The 27,449-nt window shown below is 37.3% G+C and overlaps 2 protein-coding genes across 2 annotated transcripts; one reads left to right on the forward strand and one right to left on the reverse strand.

Moving 5' to 3' along the window:
- The first annotated feature begins 7,277 nt into the window (after positions 1-7,277).
- On the forward strand, positions 7,278-20,037 carry acanb (aggrecan b). The gene is made up of 14 exons (XM_065291835.2): positions 7,278-7,431; positions 10,131-10,216; positions 10,901-11,284; positions 11,370-11,544; positions 11,738-11,865; positions 11,948-12,241; positions 12,333-12,644; positions 12,839-12,931; positions 13,029-15,101; positions 15,286-15,444; positions 15,528-15,610; positions 15,874-16,018; positions 16,875-17,054; positions 18,298-20,037. The coding sequence occupies exons 2-14, from the start codon at positions 10,138-10,140 to the stop codon at positions 18,375-18,377; spliced, it is 4,185 nt and encodes a 1,394-aa protein (XP_065147907.1). The 5' UTR covers positions 7,278-7,431; positions 10,131-10,137; the 3' UTR covers positions 18,378-20,037.
- Positions 20,038-22,180: 2,143 nt separating this feature from the next.
- Positions 22,181-26,914, reverse strand: hapln3 (hyaluronan and proteoglycan link protein 3). Its single transcript, XM_065291854.1, has 5 exons — positions 26,803-26,914; positions 26,198-26,361; positions 25,461-25,832; positions 25,038-25,340; positions 22,181-23,121 (listed from the first exon to the last, which is right to left on the reverse strand). Exons 2-5 carry the CDS (start codon positions 26,316-26,318, stop codon positions 22,835-22,837), a joined length of 1,083 nt encoding a protein of 360 aa, XP_065147926.1. The 5' UTR covers positions 26,319-26,361; positions 26,803-26,914; the 3' UTR covers positions 22,181-22,834.
- Positions 26,915-27,449: the final 535 nt, after the last annotated feature.

The following is a 27,449-nucleotide window of genomic DNA, read 5'->3' on the forward strand; positions in this document are numbered from 1 at the left end:
TGTAGATTTATAAAAAGCACCCATAAAATCAAAAGTATTTTTTTACACTGAAGTATTGATTGAAAAATATTGATTGCTTTTAGAATCATGTGTTATCATTAAGGATATCTATTAACTAGTGTGCTCCAAAACACTGATAAAATTCGCATTTGGAAGATACAAGGAAAATCTAAAAGTATCTCATATTCATCAATACAGATCAACAAGGACTATTTATGACATCATCCCACTCTTCCACTTCTCATAAGATTCCAGGCGAAGTAAACAATTTTTAACATTTTAAAACTGACTTTAAATTATAAACCCTAAAGAACATATGTCTTGTAATTTCTGTGTTAGTGGAAATTAAATCGTCGTCTCAAATAAAGCTGTGCAATTCAGGACATGTCAATTAGCACGTCTGTAATAGAGAGATACAGTGATGCCACCCACTAAACACTGGACGTTGGATAGACGTGCAGATCATGTCTATATTGGGTCCGTCGGTCCATGGACATCTATTCAACGTCCAAACGGTCCACTATTTGGATGTCCAACCATGACACTACTTGGAAGTCATATTTACTGTCAACATTTAACCTTGAAATGGGTAATTTTTTTGGACGTCATTTGGACGTCTATGACAGGTCTATATTACATGATAAGGTCTATATGTGTTTATTTACAAATAATCAACATTGTTGTATCAACATGATTAAAACATATGAATAGCCTATATTATTTATACAGTATTTTTTATGTTTTCCTGAATTACATACAAATTCATCTAAATTTACAATTTTAAAAATCTGTAAATAGTTTGTTATATTAAAAGTATATGAACATACTAACAATTTGTATAATGATAAAAATGTATTTCTTGTAATAAACTGTAAGTGGCTTTGAATAAAAATGTAATGCAAAAATCACCCCAATTTTACTTTAAAAAGATTTCTTTTGGTTTACAAATGACCTAAGGTGGTTTTTAAATGTTTAAAATCCACACAGACCAGAGTATCAATAATTGTGTGTTAAGAGGTTTTTGGTATGAGTAATTTGTTTTTCTTTTAAGGTAATATTTTAATTTAAGGTGAACATGAAAGGTTGTTTTGTACTGCAGTATAAGTATTTCAGTGTTCAGATTAAAAGGGGAAAAAAATATACAAACTCAAACACAGATCCTGTGATTATGTAATGCTGCTCAGACCAAGACAGAAGCCCTGGCTCCATGGTGAGGCCTATGAAGAAGCGAGAAGATTTAAATTAGAACATATGAGAGTTAAATGTTTCTAATTGAAACATTTGATATTAAATGTATGGCTTAAAATTAACATTTATCTAAAAATATTTCACTAAATGTAAAGTCTGACATTCATGATTTCTTCAGCCTCATGCCATTGCAAACCCTAGTGTTCCTTTTTAAATTATTTAGAATAATGATTTAAATTCAGTCCAGTTGGCAGACACTTTTTTACAGTGATTTAATTGCATTCAAACTATCAGTATGTGTTTTCCCTGGGAATCGAACCTTTGACCTTTGCACTGCTAATGGAATGCACTACCAATTAAACTACAGAATCTCTTCACAAAGAGCTATTAGTTTTTTTTAAATAATAGTACCCTTTTTTCTGAGTGTGCACAAATGTAATTGGAAATAACTTATATTAATACATATGTTTAAAAAATAACTTCCCTATACCCTGACAGTTACCCACTGCATGCTCATATTCAGCAGCAGGGGTCCGTGGCTCTGATATCTCCATAATGCCTCCATTCATCTAAATGGAACCCAGTAAAAAGGCTGCTTTTCCCCCTCAACGGACGCCGAAAAGCTGTGTCAATACCCTGTTGAGTAGGAGAGATGGGAATAGAGTTAAAGCGAGCTTGTTCAGCCAAGCTCTTGCGTCATATGAGGTATACTTGATGATGAGAACGGCTTTGGGTTTGAGACCTGCTCGTGGGGTCAGAGAGGACGTTTAGATGTGTTTGAATCACTACAGCTTGTCATTCAATCTTCAGATAGCTACAAAAAAAGAAATTAATCGTTGTGTTTAAACCCTACCCAGTTATTGACCAAATCTTTCACTGTTTACTGTAGTTTCCAGCTAAAGTCATTAACTCTTTTCTATATCATCCTACAGTACATAGTGTAAAGAACATTCTGTAAAAAACATAACCTTGAAAGATTCAGTGTTTAATGCTCCTAATCTTATAATTAGACTAAGATACATTATCCTGGATTTCAAAGACAGGGTCATATATGGTCATAATTTTTTTTGTTAGTACACTGATGCCTACCATTTCCTGGGTGTCCATATTTAGACATGAAGCAGACATCTAGCATATTTGCACAATTAATCACTTTCCATTCATTGTTTGCCAAAGACTAAATGTAAATATATTTAAAGCTCTAGCATTCCTCATTGACCAGAGACTTAGTCATCATTAGAAAAACACAATTCATCTGTAACACACCATGCCTGCAGTTTTCTGGTTGGTAAGGAGACTGTTAGTGCTCTTGAGAACTAACACTAACATTTTCAAAAATAAAGGTCTGTCACTGGGGCAGTACCTTCTCGAAAAGTATACATTCAAAATAGTACCTCAGGGGTAAATTGGTACCAAAGATTGCATATTAGTACCTCAAAGTTACAAATTGGTACTAAATGTACATATTAGAACCTTTTCTATATACAGACCGTGTACTGTACAACATTTTTTTTCCATTATTTATTCACCTTCATGTCAAAACTGCAACATCAGCGGTCCTTGACTGGCTTGAAATTTGTCACCTAAAAAAAAACATGTTCTGTCAGTTCTGATGCCCAAAAACATGCAGTCCTGCGAAGTAGTAGCCATCCAAAGTTTCTCATTTTCATTTGAGAGAAATTATAGACTGTGTCACAATAATTGTCTCGACACAATCTTTCTCTTTACAGAATAAAACTAAAATAACAGACTCATGCAAAGCATTCTCGGAAAAAAATCTGAAGGAAAAAACTGAAAAGGATTGATTCTGGTTCCCAGAATGCTTACAGTTTTATAGACAAAGACTTGTTAATGTTTAATAAAGCAATAAGCCCCAAGAAGCAGTGGGTTACCAGTGCATTTTAGAACAGCTAAGGGACGTTGTTAGGTACGACTCGAACGGAGTGCCTAAACCCCCCTTAGCTGTTATAAAATGCACTGTAACACCACTGCTTTGAGGGGCTTATTGCTTTTATAAAACGGTTAATTCATACGCATAGCAGGATTTCATAAAATAAAACACAAATAAGTTGTAATTAAATTCATCTAATTTATACATTAACATTTGTGCAACTGTTAAAGTGATGATCAAATATGCTTGGAAGCATGTTTAACCCTAACTCTTTCCCCATCAGCGTTTTTTTTAAAGTTGCCACCCAGTTTTAGTTTAATGCCTTCCAAGAAAATTTTCTTCTTTAAATAAACATAAAATATATTAGATGAAAGAACAAACCCTCCGCTTTCAAACAAACAAACAAACAAACCCAAAACGTTTCATCCTACCTTCATTTGTTTTCTTATCACCTCTCAAATTTTTAGATAAAAGCTGAGATAATTAAATTTTTGTGAAGAACTTTTGTAAGAGATTGGATTCAGAGCCTGATCAAAACTTACGCAGTGTTTTAGTGTTGAGGGAATGCGTCAGTTTTTAAGTTGGGTAAGATTGCCATCTGGTGGAGAATAGCGGAAATATGGATTTGATGTTAAAGAACAATAAAGAGAAGCGTTTTCTCTTTATTGACGAGATGACTCATCAATATTTATTGACATTTATCTGAATATCGCAAAAAAATGTGCAATTGTAGAAAAATTACAAAAATGAGATTAAAGACTGTGGTGTGTATTTTCATAAATCAGTATGCAGCAACAGTGGCGCAGTGATACTTATGTAATGCGGTCTGATTTTACCACGGCTTAGAACGCGTTTCAACCAATCAGAATGAAGGACGGGCCATTTTATAATGTTCATTTAACTTTGAACAAACTGTTGCCAGTAAAAAAACATAAATGTATATCTACAATAAGTTACTGGCAACCATAAATTCATTTAATTTTTTACAGTGCATTTATTGTAGCTTACTTTAGGTCAGTTCATCTACACAGGAGCGTCGGACTGGGGGTAAAACCAGTACTGATTACCAGGGCCCAAAAGGAAGAGAGGGCCCTTGAAAAGTCTAGAATATATTATGGGGGTGGAGCATGGGGGCCCATCAGGACTGCCTATGCATAGGGCCCGAATTCTTGTGCAACGCCCCTGTATCTATACATAGTCTGTATTTAATGTCACCAATAAGTCATATTACATTTTACATTTTTGTTTAAGCAACTCATCACAAAATTTGAAATAGTAATTGAAAAGACTTTAAAATGTATTTAAAAAAATAAGGCAACACCAATTTTTACAATGTTTATTAATTAGCCTACAAACAATATATTCATCATTTTCTTAAAAACGCATTAAGGTTTCTGAAGCATTAAAACAATTTGTGCAACAAAAATACTATTCATTATGCAATTTAGCTGATGTCATCAATTTACCTGTTCATTGCTCTTAATGGACTCCAGGGCACTGTAAAATGTTGGCCCTAAACCACAACAGTGATAAACCAAGAGGCACCAGAATGTAATGGGGTCAGCGTCTCACCATTACGCCGAGACAAAACCAGCAATTCACTGACCTCATAAAAACCCAATATTTTTTTAAGGTCTGAACATTGGTAAACCTAAATGGTCACTCGAGAGACCTCTAGGGTTGTTAGATTTCGTAATGTACATGCAGCAACAACGTGCTAGTATAGATTCAACAAGCAGGGCCTGTGCCACAAGACACAATACATATTTGTGTTCAACTCTTACACGATTTACCAAGCAAATTAGTTTCCATGGTTTATAGCACACATGGCACATATATTGCAGAGTTTTGTATACAGGCGAAGTAAATACCGCACATATAATGTTAACGCGTTTAATGTAGCGTATCGACATCTGTGGCCTTGGACATTGTAGAAGAATACTATGAGAACATGCAGAGTGCATACAATCCGAAATTCAAGCATGTCTAAGCTATTTGACACAATTTCTGCCTAATCTCCGTTGAATGTCTGAAAAATTGGCTGATGTATGTACTGTATGTATTTAGGCAGGTCTTATCTCACTTCCTGTGCTAAACATATTCCTTAACCAGAACAAATTGGGGTCATAAGTTCAAAACCATATTGTTTTTGCATTTCCTGCCCATATCTGAGTTATGCTATTTGTCTCACTGATGTACTGAATGAATCCAAATCCACTTTTATAGGTGAACTAGCAAAAAAAAGAAAAAAGGCTAAACATGTCACATATCTTTGGAAAGCTGAAATTCTTGTGATTCGAATGATGTAAACCGTTTTAAGATACAATCAAGACAGCAGGTACAATTTGTGTCCTTTTAAGGCATTATTTTAGCATTTTTCAGGAATAATAAGGGTTTAAAAGTACAAATCGGTACCTCAAAGGTACATATCTGCACCTAAATGGTACACTAAAGGATACACCTAAAGGATTATTAGAAACACCATGCTAATCTTGCAATTGATGGAGATTAGTGGGATGCACATCCAGGGCATGAAGCTCCTGTCCACCACATCCTAAAGATGCTTTATTGGATTGAGATTTGGTGACTGTGGGGGCCATTTTAGTACAGTGAACTCATTGTCATGTTCAAGAAACCAATATGAAATAATTCAAGCTTTGTGACATGGTGCATTATTCTGCTGGAAGTAGCCATCAGAGGATGGGTACATGGTGGTCATAAAGGGATGGACATGGTCAGAAACAATGCTCAGGTAGGCCATGGCATTTAAACGATGCCCAATTGGCACTAAGGGGCCTAAAGTGTGCCAAGAAAACATCCCCCACACCATTACACCACCACCACCAGCCTGCACAGTCGTAAAAAGGCATGATGGATCCATGTTCTCATTCTCTTAAATTCTGACTCTACCATCTGAATGTCTCAACAGAAAAAAGACATTTTTCCAGTCTTCAACTGTCCAGTTTTGGTGAGCTTGTGCAAATTGTAGCCTCTTTTTCCTATAGTAGTGGAGATGAGTGGTACCCGGTGGGGTCTTCTGCTGTTGTAGCCCATCCCCCTCAAGGTTGTGCGTGTTGTGGCTTCACAAATGCTTTGCTGCATACCTCGGTTGTAACGAGTGATTTTTTCACTCAAAGTTGCTCTTCAATCAGCCTGAATCAGTCGGCCCATTCTCCTCTGACCTCTAGCATCAACAAGGCATTTTCGCCCACAGACTGCCGCATACTGGATGTTTTTCCCTTTTCACACCATTTTTTGTAAACCCTAGAAATGGTTGTGCGTAAAAATCCCAGTAACTGAGCAGATTGTAAAATACTCAGACCGGCCCGTCTGGCACCAACAACCATGCCACGCTCAAAATTGCTTAAATCCCCTTTCTTTCCCATTCGTACATTCAGTTTGGAGTTTAGGAGATTGTCTTGACCAGGACCACACCCCTAAATGCATTGAAGCAACTGCCATGTGATTGGTTGATTGGATAATTGCATTAATGAGAAACTGAACAGGTCTTCCTAATACTCCTTTAGGTGAGTGTATAATTAATAATGTGAAAGCTTTTGTACCTTTTTCTGACAGTGTCCATGGACCTTTATTGCTTTATCAAAATTTTACATCTACATTACATGTATTAATTTAGCAGACACTTTTATCTAGATACTTACAAAAGAGAAAGTAAAGGTTGGATTTTAAAATTTTTAGGTAAAATGTATAGGACATATACTGTAATTGCTGATATCCCGGTTTTTGGTGAACCACAATTTCAAAGACTAAAGTGTGAAATTCCAGTCCCATCAGAAGCAGACTGATATTTGGTTGAGAGAATCTTGCAAGCATAAACACTACAGTTATGATTTACTGCCTCATATTAAACCAGGTACTTGTGCAGTTCTCCAAAACAATCTGTTTCATATAAACTTGCAGAGCTTTTCTGATCACTGTTTTAGCAAATGCCCAAAACAAACATATTGTATATTACAAATTCTAAACTAAACTTCTACTGCTAAAAAAGCTAATGCCTCTAAAGCAAAAAAAGTAATGCTATTGAAATAATGGACTGTGCATTATGGGTAAAGTTTAGATTTGAAAACTCAGTGTGCCACTCAGGGGCTCAAAAGATGCCCACTCCCACTCCTTCTCTCTCGCCCTTCTATCCCTCTCTCTCTCTCTCTCTCACTTACTTTGCTAAACTTGTGTTCGATTTGAATAAGGTCCCTTTCTGCTCCTGACTCCCACAGGGAAGGCAAGCAGTCCAAAAACACAACTGAATTTGAAAATTTCCCAAATGACAAATTAACTCAAATCACAAGGACATTGGTAAATCAACTACAACAAGAAGGGATATTTCAACATAGGTAAGTTTGAAATAGTTTGTTTTATAGTTACACTCATTATTAGTTATACTGTATGTATCATTTATGGAAAATTTTAATTACCTAATGTTTTTTTTACATTATTCATGATTTTACGCATATATATACATACATACATATATAGTGGTCCTTATATATACATACATATTATATATATTTAAAAATTAATTTAATTTATACCATGGGTCTGTTGAATGCTGTATTCTGATTGGTTGAGAAATGTTCCATGAGTATGCATAATTTTCGATAACCGTACACCTAACTTTTTAAATGTCTTAAAAATAGGCACTAGAGTTATGTTTGTTGTAACCGTGGTATAAGCAAAATAACTGACACCGGTCATTTGAAATATTTTAAAATAATAAAAATAGTAATAATAATATTTTCTTATAATTCAATGGCCCGTCATCAATTACCCCTTCCTTAATATATATGAAAAAATATTTATTGATTTGTCCTGTTGTTATTTATGAGTGCTGTAATGAAGGTGTTGCTCCACAAGTTTATTTTAACATTCATAACTATTTTTGTTATAAATTTCTATATTTATATATGCAATGCTTGATTTTAAAAAGACTATGCTATTTTGTATGAAGGCCCTGTGCAATTCCAATTCATCATGGGCTTTTATTCATTTATCAACTGATTTTTATCTAGATTTCATCTTGTAAGATTCAAATGATAAGGTTAAGCAAGTTGCGTTATAGATATCACAAAGTACACATTATAATGTTTCATTTTTGTAATTTTTGTTTACGCGTTTACCCAAAGCAATTATAGTGACTACCAACTTTGTTATACAGTATGTGTTCAATGTATCAGCATGTATGAATGCTATGACATACCTTATTACATTAGACCTGCTTACCTGTCACACCTTGTGTGTGAATGTGGACAGTGTTCTGGTCTTACTGGGCTTTAGTGAGTAAGAGTCTCTGCAGTGTTTACATTAGCTTTAATGCGGGCCTGAGTCCACGAGCACAGACCACAGTATGAACAGAACTCTGTTTATTGACCCGTGCCTGATGGGTAGAGATCATACCACACCGGCTGAATGGTTATACTGTGGACGTTTTCTCTCCACCCCTGCTCTACAGGACCAGAATATACCTGAAGTTGCATTTTTTAAACAGGGTTTGAAAGGCACATATGACTGGACATTTTACAGAGTGTGTGTGTCCAGGGCGGGAAGGTGATTTGACACAGTTGGCTTTTGAGCCAAACTAGAGCTGGAAATTGGAACGATTTGTATAGAGCACTTTTTGGTTAAAGACTCCAGTCCAACTTTATTGTAATTGGTTTGTTTTATAGAAGAAATTCAAATAAATCTTGCAAAAAATTTGCGAACTGTTCCTTTAAGGCAGACAACATACAAAAAGAAACTCAAATTGGTATATTGAAACTTCTGTTAAGTATTTTAAGTTTTTTTTTACTCAAAAATGATTGGGTGTATTTAATTATTTGCTCATCCTCAAGTTGTTCCATAAGTTATAAAATAAATAAAAGTATAAAAGATATTTGGAGCAATGTTTAAAACTAAAATGTAGTTATTCTGAACTAGAAATCAATCAGATTTTTATAAAGGAAGATATTCTCCATTACTCATCTAAGTTGACATTTCAAGCAGATGTTGAATGTGGCGCTTCTCACCCCCAGACAAATTTGTGTGTGTTTTAGCATGCAGTGTAAAAATATACTCTCTGTTCAGAATGTGCACAAGATAAATACACGCAGTGTTATAGAAAAATAGCAAAAATCTACAGTATACAAAATGCATGCTTTTCTCTATCTAAATGAAAGCACATACAGTAAACTCATTATGGAAGTGTTGTCTTTGTTCATTTTAATTCAGAAGACTTTCCTGAGATTAGGGGCGTATGATAAAAAGCCTCTTCGGGGCCATGCCAGCACGGAGGTCCCCTACAGTCACTCAGTGCATTTAAAGCAGCTTGATTCAGAAAACTTGACTAACAGCCAAAGAGCAAAATCTAGGCAAAGTAGTGAAAGATACACTGTGCTGTGCTCATTTTTAGACTAAACGTTTGCTTTAAAAAAAAATCTACATGTTGTATGTAGGAAATGTTATGGTATTTTTCCAAGCACATATCACAAAATTGATTAAAATTCCACTTACCATGCCCAAACACTTCCTGCTGCACAAACAGTGAACTATTCTTCTTTAGAGACAGGAGGGAAAGAGTGTACGTGTGAATGTTTCAATGAGACAGTGAATTAATGACACCATGTTTCCAGTCTGTTCCAAATTTCCACCCCTCATACAGTAGCATAGTCAGGCTGTGTAAAAGTCCTGGAGAGAGAGGGAAATTTACTAGTAAAATTTTTGCTCTGTGTCAATGCTGTTTTGTGGGATCATGTTTTGGCATTATTACAATGGTCAAAAATATCAAGTCCAAAAGTTTAAGAACACACAGAAAATCTGATATTTCTAGGTCACTGTGGTATAAGGCATATTTGTGACATACTGTCTTATGCCAAAGGTTATTACCCATAAGTGGCAAAAAGTAGCAAGGATGCCGAAACCTTCTTAACTGATGCATGAATCATCTGAAACAAAATGTTAGGATATTATAAAATTAATGTTAATTTAAACAAAATGAAAAAACTATATTTGAAAGGTGTTGTTGCTAATAATTCAAAATAATATTTTTGTGTTTTTTTAGGTGAAACATGTCTTTAAATTTGCTTCTGCTATGTGCAGGCCTCAGTGTCATTACCGGCACACCAGTGTTTTTTGGAGACATGTCTGGTAGGTGAACTTTATATTTATACATATATCCCAGCAAGCAATAGCCGCCATTTTGTCGTCTAGGTTAACAATAGGCCCAAACAGTCCGCCTTTAAGTAACCCACTTCTAGCCAAAGTAAACTTGAATTTGGTTACATTATTTTGATAAAATTACTTTTTATATGTATATTATTCTATCATGTATGCAGTCAGCAGTGATTACAAGTTGTTTGGTTTTTATTCATTTATTTTATTTAATTTGTCTATTAAATTTCACTGATTTTGTCTTGTTTTACAAGCCTAGACGTCTGGTCTGTGTTTGGACGGCTATTAGGCGTCTTTTAAATGCAAAATTGCTTGCTGGGATGTATTTGAAATTTTTTACAGATATTCTTATATGTATATAGATATATTTTTAACTTAAAAGTGGGCGTGGCCATTTGTAAATGTAATGTGTCTGGCTTCTGGTGTCATTTGCTTTGAATAATTTTTAGCTGTGTTACACTTTCAAAAATTGGTGCTAAATAGTACTAAAAGCTCGTAATCATAGGTGAACATTTTTAGCGCTACAGATACTGAGGTATTTTAATGTATACCTAAAGCAGCTAACAAATCAGAAGTCTCGTAAATTCACAAAAATTGCTTATTTTCTTCTTCTGCAAAATAAGATGGATATGGATTATATTTCACAAACTTTGTTCACAGATGAGGACAGCACCATTAGTGTAAGCATCCCTGTGGAACAGCCCCTTCGGCCCCATCTGGGGGGGAGTATGGTTATCCCCTGCTACTTCCAAGACAATACTGTCCATGACCCTGGAGCCCCAACCATTGCCCCACTGTCCCACCGTATCAAGTGGAGCTACATATACAAGGGCAAGATAACCCTTATTCTGGTTGCCACCGGAGGCAGGGTAAAGGTTGAAACAGATTACGTGGACCGGGTCCATATGGTAAATTACCCCACGGTGCCATCCGATGCCACCATTGGGATCTCAGTACTCCGTTCCAATGACTCTGGCATCTACAGGTGTGAGATCATGCAAGGCATTGAAGATAACTATGACTCAGTGGAAATGCAAGTTCAAGGTAATGCATTATTAGTCAGTTCAGTCAACTAGTTTATTTTTTATCGACCACATTGCTTGGAAATTTATTGAAAACGTCTGTGCAGGTATTGTGTTCCACTACCGAGCCATTTCTACCCGATATACCTTGACATTCGAGGGAGCAAAGGCAGCCTGCATCCAAAACAGTGCTGTTATTGCAACTCCTGATCAGCTACAAGCGGCCTATGATGATGGATTTCATCAATGCGATGCTGGTTGGCTCTCAGATCAAACTGTGAGGTAATGAAATCAAAATTTTTGATTTGACAAAAATCTGTTTTGCAGAATGAGTCATCAACATTTTGGTCTATTTTTTATCTGCTCAAAAGTTAAATTAAACAACAACAGCAGTTAACTTGGACAATTGTAATTTTAATAATTCATGATTAATTCAAGAAATAACAATGATCACAATTGATACACTTCTTTAAAGGTATCCCATTCATGAACCAAGAGAGCCTTGTTATGGTGACAAGGAAAACTTTCCAGGTATACGAACATATGGAGTCCGAGATGTCAACGAGACCTATGATGTCTACTGTTTTGCAGAGAAAATGTCAGGTACCACAATCCGTATTTCCAAACTACAAGGCCAGAGTTTGTTTCTATTGTTTTTACTTCATGGATTCTCTTTGTTACTTAGGCAGAGTGTTTTACTCCTTCTCTGTGGACAAGTTTACATTTCCAGAAGCTAAAGATCAGTGTGCAAAGCTGGGAGCCCAACTGGCCACCACAGGTCAATTGTACCTGGCATGGATGACTGGCATGGATGTGTGTAACGCTGGCTGGCTAGCAGACAGGAGCGTGCGGTACCCTATTAACATACGTCGACCCCAATGCGGTGGAGGCCTTTTGGGAGTACGAACTGTTTACCTGTTTCCAAATCAGACTGGCTACCCGCTACCAGACTCTCGCTATGATGCAATCTGTTACCAAGGTAGTATAACAACTTAATACGTTTTTTTAATGTGGTTTAATAAATAATTTGAGCACACAGCTATTCTCACAAACTATTTATTATTTTGCAGAGCAAGAAGAGAAGGTTCCAACAAAGACCACACTATTCCCTGAAACAATTACTACTACTACTGAATCCACGTTCAGTGTGGCTACAGTCACTTTAAGCCCCACAGTGTACACTGAACAGGTGACCACACAGGGTGAGGTCCGTGGAGAGGTAGTGACCGAAGAGATGATCAATATTACTGGTACAGAAGAAACCCTATCGCAACCTCCCAATGTTACTGAGACAAGCTCAGTGGTGGAAGAGGAAGTGATCAAAGTAGCCACTGCTAATCCTAACCTGGGATTTGAGTTAACCAAAGACAATGTGACCTCTGGTAAGTTAGGGATTCATAATACAACATTATCACACAACAGTAAAGACCAAAACAAGGATTTAATATAATATGAAATTATTATAATAGTTAATGTAAATAGGTTCATCTAACTGAAACTGAACCCTTATTTACTATGTAAAAGTTTTTGATCTAAAGCAAGGTTGGTGATCTTTCACTGTCTTATTTATTTTCAGGAAATCTGTCTGACACATTTGAGGATGATATGGTGAATGCTACAGAGACAGATCTGAAAACTAACATGACAGAAACAGAGCTGCCAGATCCTGGTATAAAATATGTTAGATATCTCCAGTAGTTACTGCAAATCTTTGGTCCACTATTGTCATACAGAGTGGTGATAATGTTCTTATGTATATGTTACAGCTCATCCCCTTGTCCCTCCCATTTCTGTGAACATATCTGAATCAGGCTCTGCATCAGGTCATCCTGACCACAGTTCTGGGGATATATCTGGATCAGGCTCCGCATCTGGTCATCCTGACCACAGTTCAGGGGATATTTCTGGATCAGGCTCCGCATCAGGTCATTCTGACCACAGTTCTGGGGACATATCTGGATCAGGCTCCGCATCAGGTCATTCTGACCACAGTTCTGGGGACATATCTGGATCAGGCTCTGCATCTGGTCATCCTGACCACAGTTCTGGGGACATATCTGGATCAGGTTCCGCATCAGGTCATTCTGACCACAGTACTGGGGACATATCTGGATCAGGCTCAGCATCTGGTCATTCTGACCACAGTTCTGGGGACATATCTGGATCAGGCTCCGCATCTGTTCATCCTGACCACAGTTCTGGGGACATATCTGGATCAGGCTCTGCATCTGGTCATCCTGACCACAGTTCTGGTGACATATCTGGATCAGGCTCAGCATCTGGTCATTCTGACCACAGTTCTGGGGACATATCTGGATCAGGCTCCGCATCTGTTCATCCTGACCACAGTTCTGGGGACATATCTGGATCAGGCTCCGCATCTGGTCATCCTGACCACAGTTCTGGTGACATGTCTGGATCAGGTTTGGCATCAGGTCATCCTGATCACAGTTCTGGGGACATATCTGGATCAGACTCAGGATCGGGTCATCTTGATCTCAGTTCAGGGGACATTTCTGGAGTGGGCTCTACATCAGGTCATCGTGATCTCAGCTCTGGGGACATTTCTGGATCAGGGTCAGCATTGGGTTATCATCTTGATCTCAGTTCTGGATACATATCTGGATTAAGCTCAGGATCAGGCTCTCGTGATTTTAGTTCTGGGGACATATCTGGTTTAGGCTATCCTCATTTAAGTTCTGAATGTATGTCTGGAAGTGGGGAAAGATCTGGTTCTGGCCAAAGTGGCCACGAATCAGGTTTTCCTGTGAGGTTTCTTGAGGGTGCAGACACACTCATTTTGGCGACCTCTGCTTCAGGCCTTCCTCAGGAGACAAGAGAAGGTAGTGGTGGTTACATTAATTTAGGCCAAGAATCTGGAGACAGAGAATCTGGTGAAGAATCTGGACTCTATAAAGAAGGAAGTTGGGCTAGTGGCCTTCCATCGGGACTCGGTAGTGGAATTAGTGGTTTCGGAGCAAGTGGTCTTTCATCTGGACTCAGCAGTGAAGTTATTGGTTCAGGAGCAAGTGGCCTTCCATCAGGACTTGGCAGGGAATTTAGCGGTTCAGGAGCTAGTGACATTGCATTGGGATTTGGAAGTGAAGTTAGCGGTTCAGGAGCCAGTGGCCTTTCATCTGGATTCGACAGGGAAATTAGTGGTTCAGGAACTAGTGGCTTTCCATCAGGTTCCGGCAGTGAAGTTAGCGGTTTAGAAGCTAGTGGCCTTCCATTAGTATTCCGAAGTGGAGCTATCAGTTCCGGATCAAGCGGCATGTACAGTGGTGCTGACATTAGTGGTTCAGGCTTATTCAGTGTGTCATTCTTGAACACAGAAATGACTGATCTAACTGCAATACCATCTGGAGAACAGGAATTGTCTGGTGTTTCTCCATTTAGCTTAAAAGATGTTAGTGGTTCTGGCTCTGCCTCTTCAGCATCTGGTTTTCCCAGTCACCCATCAGGTGATATATCTGGCCACCCTGAGAGATTAAATCGTAAGATTGTGATGCTAACAGATGATGAAATCATTGAGTTTGTCTCTGGATCTACAACTAGAACGGAACAGGGTCGTGGATCTGTGGAGTTCAGTGGAGAGGTCAGTGGTCATGAGTATTCAGCTATGGGCACCTCAATCACTCCTAGTAACATTTTAAGTGCCAAAAATACAGATGATCTACCAGTAACAGATGAGGAATTTCATAGCACCACAAATGTGTTTGATGTCACTGATCAGTCCCCAGCGGAAACCACACCTTCCACCATTTCAGCATTCATTACTTCTCCTTCAGTCTCGTTACAACCACCAGAAGCTATGAAGGATCCCACTGCCACTGAGGGTACAAGCTTTATTTTAACTTACCTACATATTAACATGTGAATAGTATTAAACAACATCACATAAGGGTTACTAATCTTGCTTTCTACAGCATTGAGTGAGTCTTGCTAGCCTAGCCTAATCAAACAACCCTTAAATAAAACCTAATAAATATAAGTAAACTCATTGCTCTTCTACGTTGCCAGTGCTACAGGGATGTGCTGAGGGGTGGATGGAGTTCATGGGCAGCTGCTACATCCACTTTGATGAGCGTTTAACCTGGGCTGATGCTGAGCAGCGCTGTCAGGAGCTAAATGCTAATCTGGTTAGCATATTTTCTCAGCAAGAACAAGACTTTGTCAGAAGTGAGTAGAGTCTTATCTCCAATGAGTATGTGACCTACCTGTTGACTTAAATTGAAGTGCTTATACATTTCTCAATCACCCAGCTCAGGCTCAAAACTACCAATGGATCGGACTCAGTGACAAAGACGTGGAAAATGAGTTTCGTTGGACAGACGGAAGCAATTTGGTGAGATCCGTTTCTAAACTCATATGGTTCAAATTGTGTGTACCTATGTGAACATGGGTTTGATCCTAGGGAATGCATAAATAGAAATAATTCATAACTTTATTATATATTAGCTAAATATAAATTTTTATGCTAACTTAACCTGTTTTGTGATCAGTTCCACATTTCAATCATTAATTTGATTTAAAAGGTGTACTTCAAGGTTAAATACTTTGAAAGCAAGCAATACATCAAAATTTCAAGTAGTGTTATATTCTTTGCAGGAATATAGAAACTGGAGACCCAACCAGCCAGATAATTATTTCAGCACAGGGGAAGACTGTGTTGTAATGATATGGCATGAAGATGGCAAGTGGAATGACGTGCCTTGCAACTACCATCTTCCCTTTACTTGCAAGAGAGGACCTGGTAAGAAGAGGTGATAGACAATAACTTCAGCACAGAAACGGTCCTCACTACTGATATATGCTGTTGTATTTAGTAATTATTGCAATTAAAGCAGCTATGTCAAGATACTTAAAGGTATAGCGGAAGATTTTCGTTTTCCGGGTGGATCACCACTGTTATTGGTCATCCCAGATGTCAATCATTCTGGTTATATGTTGACGTATAACCGTCGTACGTGCTCGCCTCTACGGTCGCTTTCTGCACATGCGCACTTTCACGTGTATGTGTGTTGTGCTACGGTTTCAACCATTCATTGAAGGTCGCGTTCTCACTGTGTTTTTATCAAAATGTCTGAGGGTCGCAAGAGAAAAAGTGTCTACGAATTGTATGACAAGAAGAGAAAGGACTATAAATAAAGAAACAAGACCAGAATGTTTATGGGAGACTATTTCACACGCTGGCGTGAGCTAAAAGGACAGGTTGGGCTTCCCACGCGAAGTTTCTACTGGAAAGGTACATTTTGTCATGCTATTTGGAGAAATCCATTTAAAATCACTGCTAGTAAAAGTTGATGTAAGCTATGATTTGCGATGCTAGCCCTGGCACAAGTCACGAACCGCACAGACACAGTAAACATGCCGACAGAAACTTGTAAACAGAGCGAAGAGAAGAACTGAGCTCCTGCATGCTCTCTCTCGGTCTCGTGCATGCGTTTAACAGGCGTTCCCTCTCGGGAGCATTTTTTAAAAAATATCGAGGGGCGGTTCTTTTAAATAATTCGTGAAAATCTTCCGCTATACCTTTAATTGTAATTCATGAGTACAGATGGGTGATAAATGTGTATAAACTGTTTTTATTTTGTTTTTTGTAACTGTAGTCACATGTTCATCACCTCCTGAAGTGAAGAATGCCAAGATGTTAGGCAACCGCAAAGAACGCTACCCTGTTCATTCGATCATACGCTACCAGTGTGATAGTGGATTCACACAGCGCCACCTTTCTGTGGTGCGGTGCATGACAGATGGTCAGTGGGAGGAGCCTCAAGTCCAATGCATAGGTAAGCACTTGTTTGTTACAGCAACTCACAAGTTGAAATTGTTTTAAAATTTAAAGGTGCATTGTGTTAATTTAAGAAGAATATCTTGACAGAAATGCAATATAATATACAAAACAATATATATTATCAGGGGTGTATAAAGAGTTTACAAAATTAACTATATTGTTTTTATTACCTTAAAATGAGCCGATTTTATCTACATATACTGTGGGTCTCCTTACATGGAAGTATCATGCCATCATGTTTCTACAGTAGCCCCAAAGGGGCAAACTGTTCTATATAGCGCGTTTTTGTCACAGATGATGACGTGTTTGTCCTGTGGCAGCTACTGTAGCTTAACTATGCATTTCGAAAGGGAGGGATTTGCTGTGGGATGAGCCGTTGGTCACAACATCTCACCACTAGATGCCACTAAAAATCTACACACAACACCTTTAAAGGGACACTCAACTTTTTTTTGAAAATCTGCTAATTTTCCAGCTCCTCTACAGTTAAACACTTGATTTTTACTGTTTTGAAATCCACTCGATCTACGAGTCTGGCGCTACCATTCATTGAATCTGATTAGACCATTAGCATCGCGCCAAAAAATAACCAAAGTGTTTAGATATTTTCAGCGGCAGCAGGCGCAATGATATTACGCAGCGCCTGAAAATAGTCCCCTACTATTGAAAGTAGCCAAGGGGACTATTTTCGGGCAGTACGTAATATCACTACGCCTGCTGCAGCTATGTTACAGCAGCAAATTTCTTGATTATTACACCAGAATGAAAGTATAGCTCCTAGCCATATCTGCCTAGAAAATTGCAACTTTTAATTTTCCGTCTGTCTTAGTACATGATGTAACTACAGAAGAGACAAGTTTTAAATAGGAAAAATATTGAAACTCTTTGGTTATTTTTTTGCGCGATGCCAATGGTCTAATCCGATTCAATGGATTATGCTAAGCTATGCTAAAACCGCCAGACCGAGAGATCAGCTGAATAGATTCCAAAACTATACAAATCAAATGTTTAACTCTAGGGGAGCTGGAAAATTAGCATATTTGAGTGGAGTGACCCTTTAAAGCAGCTAAAAACAATATACAGTGTAGGACAACAAGTACTACATTAGGATTACACTGAAAGTTAACATCACAGTCTTATATTCGAATCTAACATGTCATTTATAACCATATGAAGAAGACTGTCCTCAAAAGTCAACATTACTATGTGTGTAGCTATCATAATATCTCTCTTAACAGGTGAAACAAACAACAGGCTACGCAAAAGATCCCTCAAGACACATCCCAAAGCAGTCAACAGTCGAAGAAAGATCCTCTAAACAAGAGAAAAGGCAAATACTTCAAAATAGTATAATCTGTACAGAAGCCTTACTTACCTTAAGGTAATGTTGAAAGGGACCAACCTCATGTAATGACAAACATTTCTGAATTCCGGAAACCAAGATTTGGGTTCATTTAAATGAAATGTATACTTCCCTATCTTTAATTTGCAATTGCTGGATACAAACAAATCTATTACAGACTGAATTAAAAAAATCAAATGCCCCTTGAGTTTTAGTTGTAGAAACGATTGTTACTTAAGCACAATAAAATAAAAGCACAATAAGGGCATTAAAGGGACCCCATTGACTTCCATAGTATTCTTTTTTCCTATTATGGAAGTCAATGGGGTCTCTGATCAGTCTTGTTACAACAAGAGAGTGAGTAAATAATGACAGAATTTTACTTTTTTCTTTTTTCCATCACTTCAAGTATTTGTAAGATTTTCTTTCAAGACACAAGGTGGCACTATTGTCAACATTTTTCCATCCCAATCCTACAACACTACACTGTAATTTTAAAATCCTTGTAATGAGAAATATCATTATAAGGATTTTAGGTATGTAGAAATTAAAATGGTTACTAAAATCTTGAAACTATAGATTCCCTTGTACCTTACCATACTATTTTAAAATTTGGTTTATCAATTTGCATGTGTCAGACAGCCATAAACAGAAGGAACTATAAGAAATGATTATACCTCCATTATGGTTGTTGGCAATATTAGCTCAAAAAATGCTTAAATAAAAAAAACTAGTATGCTGGGGCACCTTTTGCATACTATTTCAAAACTCTACAAATTGGAAATGAATCAAATCTAATATAATGCTACTCTACAGTATTTACAATAAATAAGATCATTCCATTTGAGCACAATGTTAATTTTAATAGATATACTGTATAGGCTAATAGATAAAAAGGGAATCCCCCTGGACCATAAAAGGTCACTAAACTTGAAAATCAGACAAAAGGCTTTAATATCTACAGCTGGATACAATTAAAGCGCATTAGTATTTTAAATTATATAACTGAGATGTGTCTTTTTATTTGTTTTGTTGTTTGTCGTAGTTTACATGTCTAGTTTGACCACAGAGATTAAGATGTCTCTGTGAAACTGTGAAAAATTAAATCTCCCAGTCCTGTCTCAGCATGCATAATATAGACAAAGGTTTACTAAAACTGAAAGAATAAAATAAAATTGTGAGATCATTCTGTCACTGGAAAACAACGATTGCTTACGTTCAGTATGATTTAGTAGCAGTTATATCTTGTGCAATGCATTTTCTTTTCCTTTATGTATTAATTCACTGGTGTTTTCAACTCAACTCAAGTCTCAGAACCAGACTTCTAGAAGTTAATAAATAAATTATAGCAATATTAGAAATGAGGGTGATGATTGTGTACGATGCTGGAGGAAATGTCATGGGACTGTAGCTTCTACAGAATATCATTTTATGATAAGCAGGCTCCTGTACTTTTCCATTTTGACAGACATTGTTTTATTTTGTATAGTAACATTGATAAGCATCCATATTACAATGACAGGAACATGAGAAAACATTTTACATTTGCCTCTGTTTTGCTCGATTTAAATGTTTGCCTTTGAATCCCTCAAATAAACCGACTAAATGTGTGTCAATAAAAATTATTACCTCCTAATATCACGTGTAGTGAATTTATATGTGTGAGAGAGAGATGAAAACACTTGGCAGAAAGACATGCTGTATTCTCTGTTAAAGAGCACCAATTGTCTGATTCGCGATTTTACATTTCCTTTGGTGTGTAAGTGTGTATTAGTATATTTTAACGATATGCAAAAGGTGTGATATGCACTCTTTTCTTGGACTACAACACACAGATTGTAGGCAACCGTTTACTTCCTGGGATTTGTGATGTTGACAAGACCGATAATTCCTCCCGCTTCGGACTCACAGCCTGTAAGTTAACTCCTGTTAGCATTGCATTGTGACTGAATCTTTCAAACATGGTAAGGAGCGTCAGATTTCCGGCTGACGTCAAAGGTAATCAGGCCAATCACAACGTACAGATTATCTGGCAAATCAGGAAAACAGAGTTTTGTGAAAAATCAGTGCGTTTCTGGAAGAGAGTGAAATCTGAAGCTTCAAATATGTACGGTATGTGGGAAATAATGTGTTTTTAACCATAAACCACACAAACACATTGTATTATACCAAATACACAAAATGTATTTTTGTTTTTGCAATGAAATAGGTGCTCTTTAACTCTACTATGATCTTTTTACTGGCCAATGTGACCTTGTCTGGGAAATCCAGTCTTAAAACTCATAATCTTATTTTTGGATTATAAGCATCAAAATATGATTTCAATCATTAATTTCAATCTTTAGTTTTGACAAAACATTACTCATTCAATCTATAAGATATTAAGGTTATATTTTCACAGATTGCTCTTTACATTATGTAGGATAATTTAATGTAGAAAATAGTCAAAGTAGTTTTTATTTTTTTTGTCTTAACTGTAGTAAAACCAGGCTTAATTTTCGTAAGGGTTGTGTTGTCCCATTTATTCATTTTAACACAAAATAGTGTGTTAAAACAACAAAAAATGTGTTAAATAGCATCCCTACTGAAAAATCCAGCAAAGACCAGCATAAGTTGGTAGCTGGTTTTAGCTGGTTTAAGGTGGAAGTAGGTGGTCTAAGCTGGTCCTCCCAGCATGGCAAAGGTGGTCAAGTTGGTGGGTCAGCTGGTCTTCCAGCCTGACCAGCTAAGTTCAGCTAGACCAGCCTAAAAATTGACCAAAACACAGCTAGACCAGCTTGCTACACCAGCAATACCAGCTAAAACCAAGCTGGGAGACCAGCTTAAAGCAAGCTGGGAGACCAGCTAAAACCAGCTCAACAGCTTATGCTGGTCTTAGCTGGATTTTTAGTAGGTTAAACATAAAACAATGTATAAAAAAATTAAAACATCAAGTTGTTAACGCAGAATTAAGCACAGAAAACGCTTATAACACGACTATTTACCTCATAAGTAACGTTGAAGTAAGGAACGTTAAATGATTTGAAATATTTTATTTGCTCATTTTTAACGCATCGTTCAAAGCCAATGGTTTAATAATATGGTTTAATAATTTCTGAATATAACATATATGTTATTAAAATACATATTTATATTTAAAAAATATTAATATACTAAACTGTACCTTCAATATTAGCGTGCTTTTCAAGGCGGTTGTTACCTTGGAATAATGCAATGTCGCGACTGGCCAATCAGAATCAAGCATTTTAGAGCGCCGTGTAATAAGCTAAACTAACAAACAACAATAGCACACTATATAAAATTCATCTAATTATGGTCACGGAAAAGCTACCAGGCATGACACATAGATACACACAGTGCTTACTTTATAACATTTTCTCAAGGGATAAGGAAAAAACCCTGAAGGCTGATTTACCTGACTTGCTCAACACCGGATATCTTTATACAAGCCAGGCTGAGGAACACTGCTGTCTTTTTATGTGCTGCTCTTCCCCGCCTTCTTTCCATGTTTGGGAGCCAGGTGTAAATACAGCACATCTCTGACGCTCTGAAGTAGTTTTGTTTGCTCGGTAGTAGCTCACCCCTCCTAAATGGGATGGGGTTCACTTCTAAATAGAACCTCAGTGCCACCGTTACTTACAGACTCACTTCAGAATATGAGGCAGCTTTTGGACCGAGTGTGTAGATTTACTGCTTCTTGTCCAAAGTTAGGCTGCCCCCTGGTGGTTAACAATTTGTTAAATTGATAAAGTAAAGGCATACAGAATAGTTGTGAGGTAAAAAAAAACTATTTATTGAGAGGATCTATGGTTTTTTGAATGATAAGCACAATACAAAGCAGTCATGCATATGCTATAAAATTTGGTAGTAGCTGATGAATGTATTAGTGGACTAGTCTGTAAAATGTCTTTAAATCTAATAAAGAGATTAAGAGCATTAGTTTGATTTTAGTCATTGATTTCACATTGATTTCAACCTTTGACATGACCTTAATCACTCAATATTAAAGATATCAAGGTTATATGTTCACAGAATGCACTTTACGTTATACAAAAATGACGTATGCTTTGTTTTCACAGGCAGGGTCACATTAAGATTTCTATTAAGAAGGAAGATTAATAGAAGATTCTGTTAGAAAATAAAAAAAGAAGGCCCCACCACCAAAACATTGCAGAACTATACTGTATAAGTACTGTATGATGACTACACAAATACTGGTTGGCCAATTCATATTTTTTTAACTGTAAATATCCCAATGAGCACAATTAACATATTATTTTTGTGAGTTCCAGCACATTTCACAAAACCACATAAAAAAACATTCGATAATTTTACTTGAGTATCAGTAGTGTACAAAAGAATGACTAAAATGTCCATTGTATTTTTCACAGAATGGAAAGAAGTGCTTAAACATTTCAAAATCATTTTGTATTTCACCAGCGGACTTTGTAACAATATACGCCATGTTTTAAATGCTTTGGAGGGAACCCAAAGCTCCGCACTCCTGGTTCCGTCAGACCGCAGTTCATTCTTGGAGCTATGATTGGGTAACGCACACTCCCATCAGCTAACCAACCGGCATCACACTGATCCAATCCCACAAACCTCCAGGCCGCATATAACTGCCCAACTTTAGCAATACGTCCTCCGTCACCGGCACAGGCCTCTGCAGCCTCTGTGAAATTCAACTTGGGGTGATGCTCCAGAAAGTAGACCTCCCCTGATAAAAAATACGTATAAAAACAGAGGAGAGTTACTCATCTGTCAGAAACAATGGTTCCAACCTGTCATTGGGGTCCTTTTATGTAGCATTTAGGTACGTTTGGTATGTACTCTTTAGGTGTACTTTTCTAAAGGGTATCACCCCAGTGACAGCTAGAGACCATTTTTACCAGTTTTTCTGACAGTGTAATAGTTTAAATCTGTAAACTGTCACATATTTGTGTGAAACAATATGACCTCACTTTAAGAAAATGTGTAATATGTGAGCTAAGATTTTTGGGGGACTGCATTAACAAAATAAAGCTGACAAATAAAGTCTAACAGCTTTAAAACATATGTATGGCTGATTACATCGGAAAAAGGGGATCCTTTGATCTTTGTTGGCAGGTCTTCCCAACTTGTCAACTTCAACTTATATTTGCGACAGTAAATAAGTAAAAGTAAGAACATTTTCCACAATAGACAATTGCAGCCATATGTACAATATATTCAACAGAGCCTTACATTAATTAATATTTGTCTGCTTAAGAAATGTAAAACACCTGTTCAGCCCGTGGCTTGGGAAATTGTAAATGTTTGTCAAAAATGGACTGATAGAAAACACAACAATATACACCAGAACTAAATGTATGTTAAAGGGACATTCCACTCTTTTTGAAAATAGGCTCATTTTCCAGCTCCCCTAGAGTTATACATTTGATTTTTACAGTTTTGGAATCCATTGAGCCGATCTCCGGGTCTGGTGGTACAACTTTTAGCATAGCTTAGCATAATCCATTGAATCTGATTAGACCATTAGCATCGCGCTAAAAATAACCAAAGAGTTTCGATATTTTTCCTATTTAAACTGGACTCTTCTGTAGTTACATCATGTACTTAGAACAACAGAAAAGTTGTGATTATCTAGGCCGACATGGAACTATACTCTCATTCTGGCATAATAATCGATATCATTGCGCCTGCTGCAGCCATGTTACGGCAGCAAAATCCTTGATTATTCCACCAGAATAAGAGTATAGTTCCATATCGGCCTAGATAATCGCAGCTTTTAATTTTGCGTTGATCTTAGTAAACGATGTAACTACAGAAGAGTCAAGTTTGAATAGGAAAAATATCGAAACTCTTTGGTTATTTTTAGCGCGATGCTAATGGTCTAATCAGATTCAATGGATTATGCTAAGCTATGCCAAATGTAGTACCGCCAGACCCAGAGATCAGCTGAATGGATTCCAAAACGGTAAAAATCAAATGTTTCAATCTAGGGGAGCTGGAAAATGAGCCTATTTTCAAAAAAAGTGGAGTGTCCTTTTAAAGTCCCCATAAAAGTTTCTTGTCCTAGTATAGACCGTTTCATCGGATGCACGTGATACACGTCTGGATCTGAACCTTACTTCCGGTTTCGTTTTTTTAATGGTCTGACTAGTTGATAAACTGATCTCTTGAACAAATGCCTCGTCGAAAATAACAAATGTTTTGGTTTCCTATGTAATCTATGTGTTGTTTTTTGCTTGTTATATAAATAAACTACGTTTAAACTTTGTTGTTATGTATTCTTAGCGGAGTTTACCGGAAGTTACGTGCGGACCGCGACAGCCGCTTGTTTATGTTGTTACTGCTGAAACCGTCTATATGTAAATCTAAAAACTAGTGTGCTCCAAAACATTGATAAGATTTGCATTAATAATATATAAAAGATCTAAAACTTACAGTCTCTCACTTCTGCCAATACGGCCAAAAAAATGTTATGAAATTATTCTGCACTTCAGCTTCTCATCAGATTGTGGCTATGATAAGACTAACTTCCTGTTTCAGTGGAAATTACATCAATGCACATCAGGTGGTCTTAATGTTGTGACATAAACCTATAATATTGTTATTTCTACATTACATAAAAAATGATCTCTCATGGTTTACCCCTTATGCACGAAGTGAAGCAGAAGGCATCAAATCGGTCCAGATCTTTGTCTCGAATGCCATAGCTTCTTACACCAGGAGCCATTTCAGTACCACCGCAGGCCTCTCGTGGCACTGAAACTGGGTATTGCGCTGTCCCATCAGCGAGCCACCCAGCGTTACACCAATCCAACCCTTCCTCCCAAGCAGCGAAAAGCTGGTCAAAAGTGGCCAGGTGGGCATCCTGCTGTTCACATGCCTCTTTAGCCTCGTGAAAGTTCATTAGATAGCGCCCCCTAGAGGAGTGATAGGGGAACACCACACCTGTGGGTAAGAAAAGCAAAATGTGCTTATTTGCTACATATCAAAACACTAGTATACTTTAGTATACTACAGTATTGTTTCCTGTAAGTACACTTCCACTGAATTGTAGATAGGAGGCACCTCGAAACTTTAGATGCACAGTAATGCTTTCGTCCTCCAGACCATCGATAATTTCACAGCGGTAGCGCCCAGTGTCATCCGACTGTAGCGGGTTGATAACGAGGGACGCGTCGCCCGGGGCGCTTCGGCGGATCCGCACGCGCCCTTTGAAGTCTCCGTAACTCCGGTGACGTGCACCTATGGCCACCATGACGTCACGCTCCTGTTCTCCGCTATGCACGGGCTGCCAGAACCACTTGACGCGCGTTCTGCGGGGCGTGCTGAGTTCGGGCTCATAGCGGTAATGACAGGGAAGGGTGACGTTGCTCCCCTGAACAGCTGACACCAGAGGCTCAGGAGACTCAACGTGGAGACGAATTCTGTGGTAAAAAACTAAAAAATAATAACAAAGGGAACACTTAAGAAAACAGCAAGTGTAAAACAAAATAAATATTAATGTTTTTATTACAAGTAATCTATCATCTGAACCATCAATTGCTTACTATAAAAACTATTTTACATCTCTATGGTGTGTTTTAGGCCTTATTCTAGAAGAATAATGATTTTATATTGGGCCAGGTAACATCCAAAACCTCTGTTGAAATAATACTGTGCTATATTATATATTATAGTTAATAAATAGATTACAGTATACTAGTAATTGCTATTCCGTAGTATTAAATAGATTCACAAACTGTTGGCCTATATACTTCAATATTTATAAAATAATTGTATTATTTCACATTAAATGAACATACTCTCCCCATTGCCATTTCCATTCACTATGTCCTGATAATAGAATCCGTTGGAGAATCGCTGTGCAAAGCTCCCGAGTGAAAAGTGCATGAGAAATACCAGCAGGTGGCGTATAATCCACATATTCGCGGTCTCGCGCGGAATCCCGCAGCCTTCCAACAGGGTCCTTGAAGCACAAGACAGTCCAATATGTGTGAGAAAATCGACATTACATAGCAAACATTATCTCACCGTCCATGTATTTATAATTTACTTTGTATAATTTCTCTATTCAGAAATTCCTCTGTTTCTTTATATGACAATCCAGGAGTTGTCATTGCAAGCGAGTTACTTTATAAAACTTAGGCACACGATTGCAATAACGAACGGCAAGAACAAAGAAGCCTATAGTGTCATATACATTAAATGACAGAAAAAAGTGTATACTACGAAAGTAATTCATTCAAAATTACGACTTCAAATTTAGAAATGTAAATTGAGCAAAAAAGCATAACATTGGTAGTAATTACTAGTATTTAATTATAAGGATTTTATTTTCAAGAATAAAGTGCATCTAAAGTTAACGTTTTAATATTTAGAAATTATAAAAGTAATTTTCTGAACTTACCAACACAAAATAGTCTGCTTAGACTCCTTTTGCTATAACTACTCTGTTCATCGTCCGAGACGAAGTATTAGGGTTTTCTCTCTCTCTCTCTCTCTCTCTCTCTCTCTCTCTCTCTCTCTCTCTCTCTCTCTCCCTGTAATAATATTGTGGAACTCTGAGGTGACGTCACTCAGGCATCTCCTTTGAAGTCGTCCAGCTCGTGAACAATAATAATTGCGGGGTCTACAAAGCAGACGAGGGCTCCCGTCCATCATCAGAGTATAATTTTACAACATAAGGTGTTGATAATTTCCCTAACCTGAAACTGGAGCTTGTGTAAGGTGAATTCTACCCACAGTCTCTTGTTACTTGCTGGTTTTATCACAAAACAACAATTCTTTATGTCTTTAGATGTTTTTTTGGGGGGCGGGTATAATAACATAGGTGGTAATAACAGATTGCCACATAGGCCTACCTGTTTGTTTGAAATTCCCAAATGCACTAAGCTTCTTTCTTTCAGGTAAAAATAATCCTAAAATCTGTTTAAAGCCACAGTTATAAGTTTTTAATATATTCATTGTTCCTGGTCAGTTGGAATTGCATTAGAAGAATTAAAAGTTTTGGATCTGATACAGATAAAACACATACTGATAAAAAACCCGTATAAC

Source organism: Paramisgurnus dabryanus, chromosome 23 (assembly GCF_030506205.2).
Source record: "Paramisgurnus dabryanus chromosome 23, PD_genome_1.1, whole genome shotgun sequence".
NCBI classification, from domain to species: domain Eukaryota; kingdom Metazoa; phylum Chordata; class Actinopteri; order Cypriniformes; family Cobitidae; genus Paramisgurnus; species Paramisgurnus dabryanus.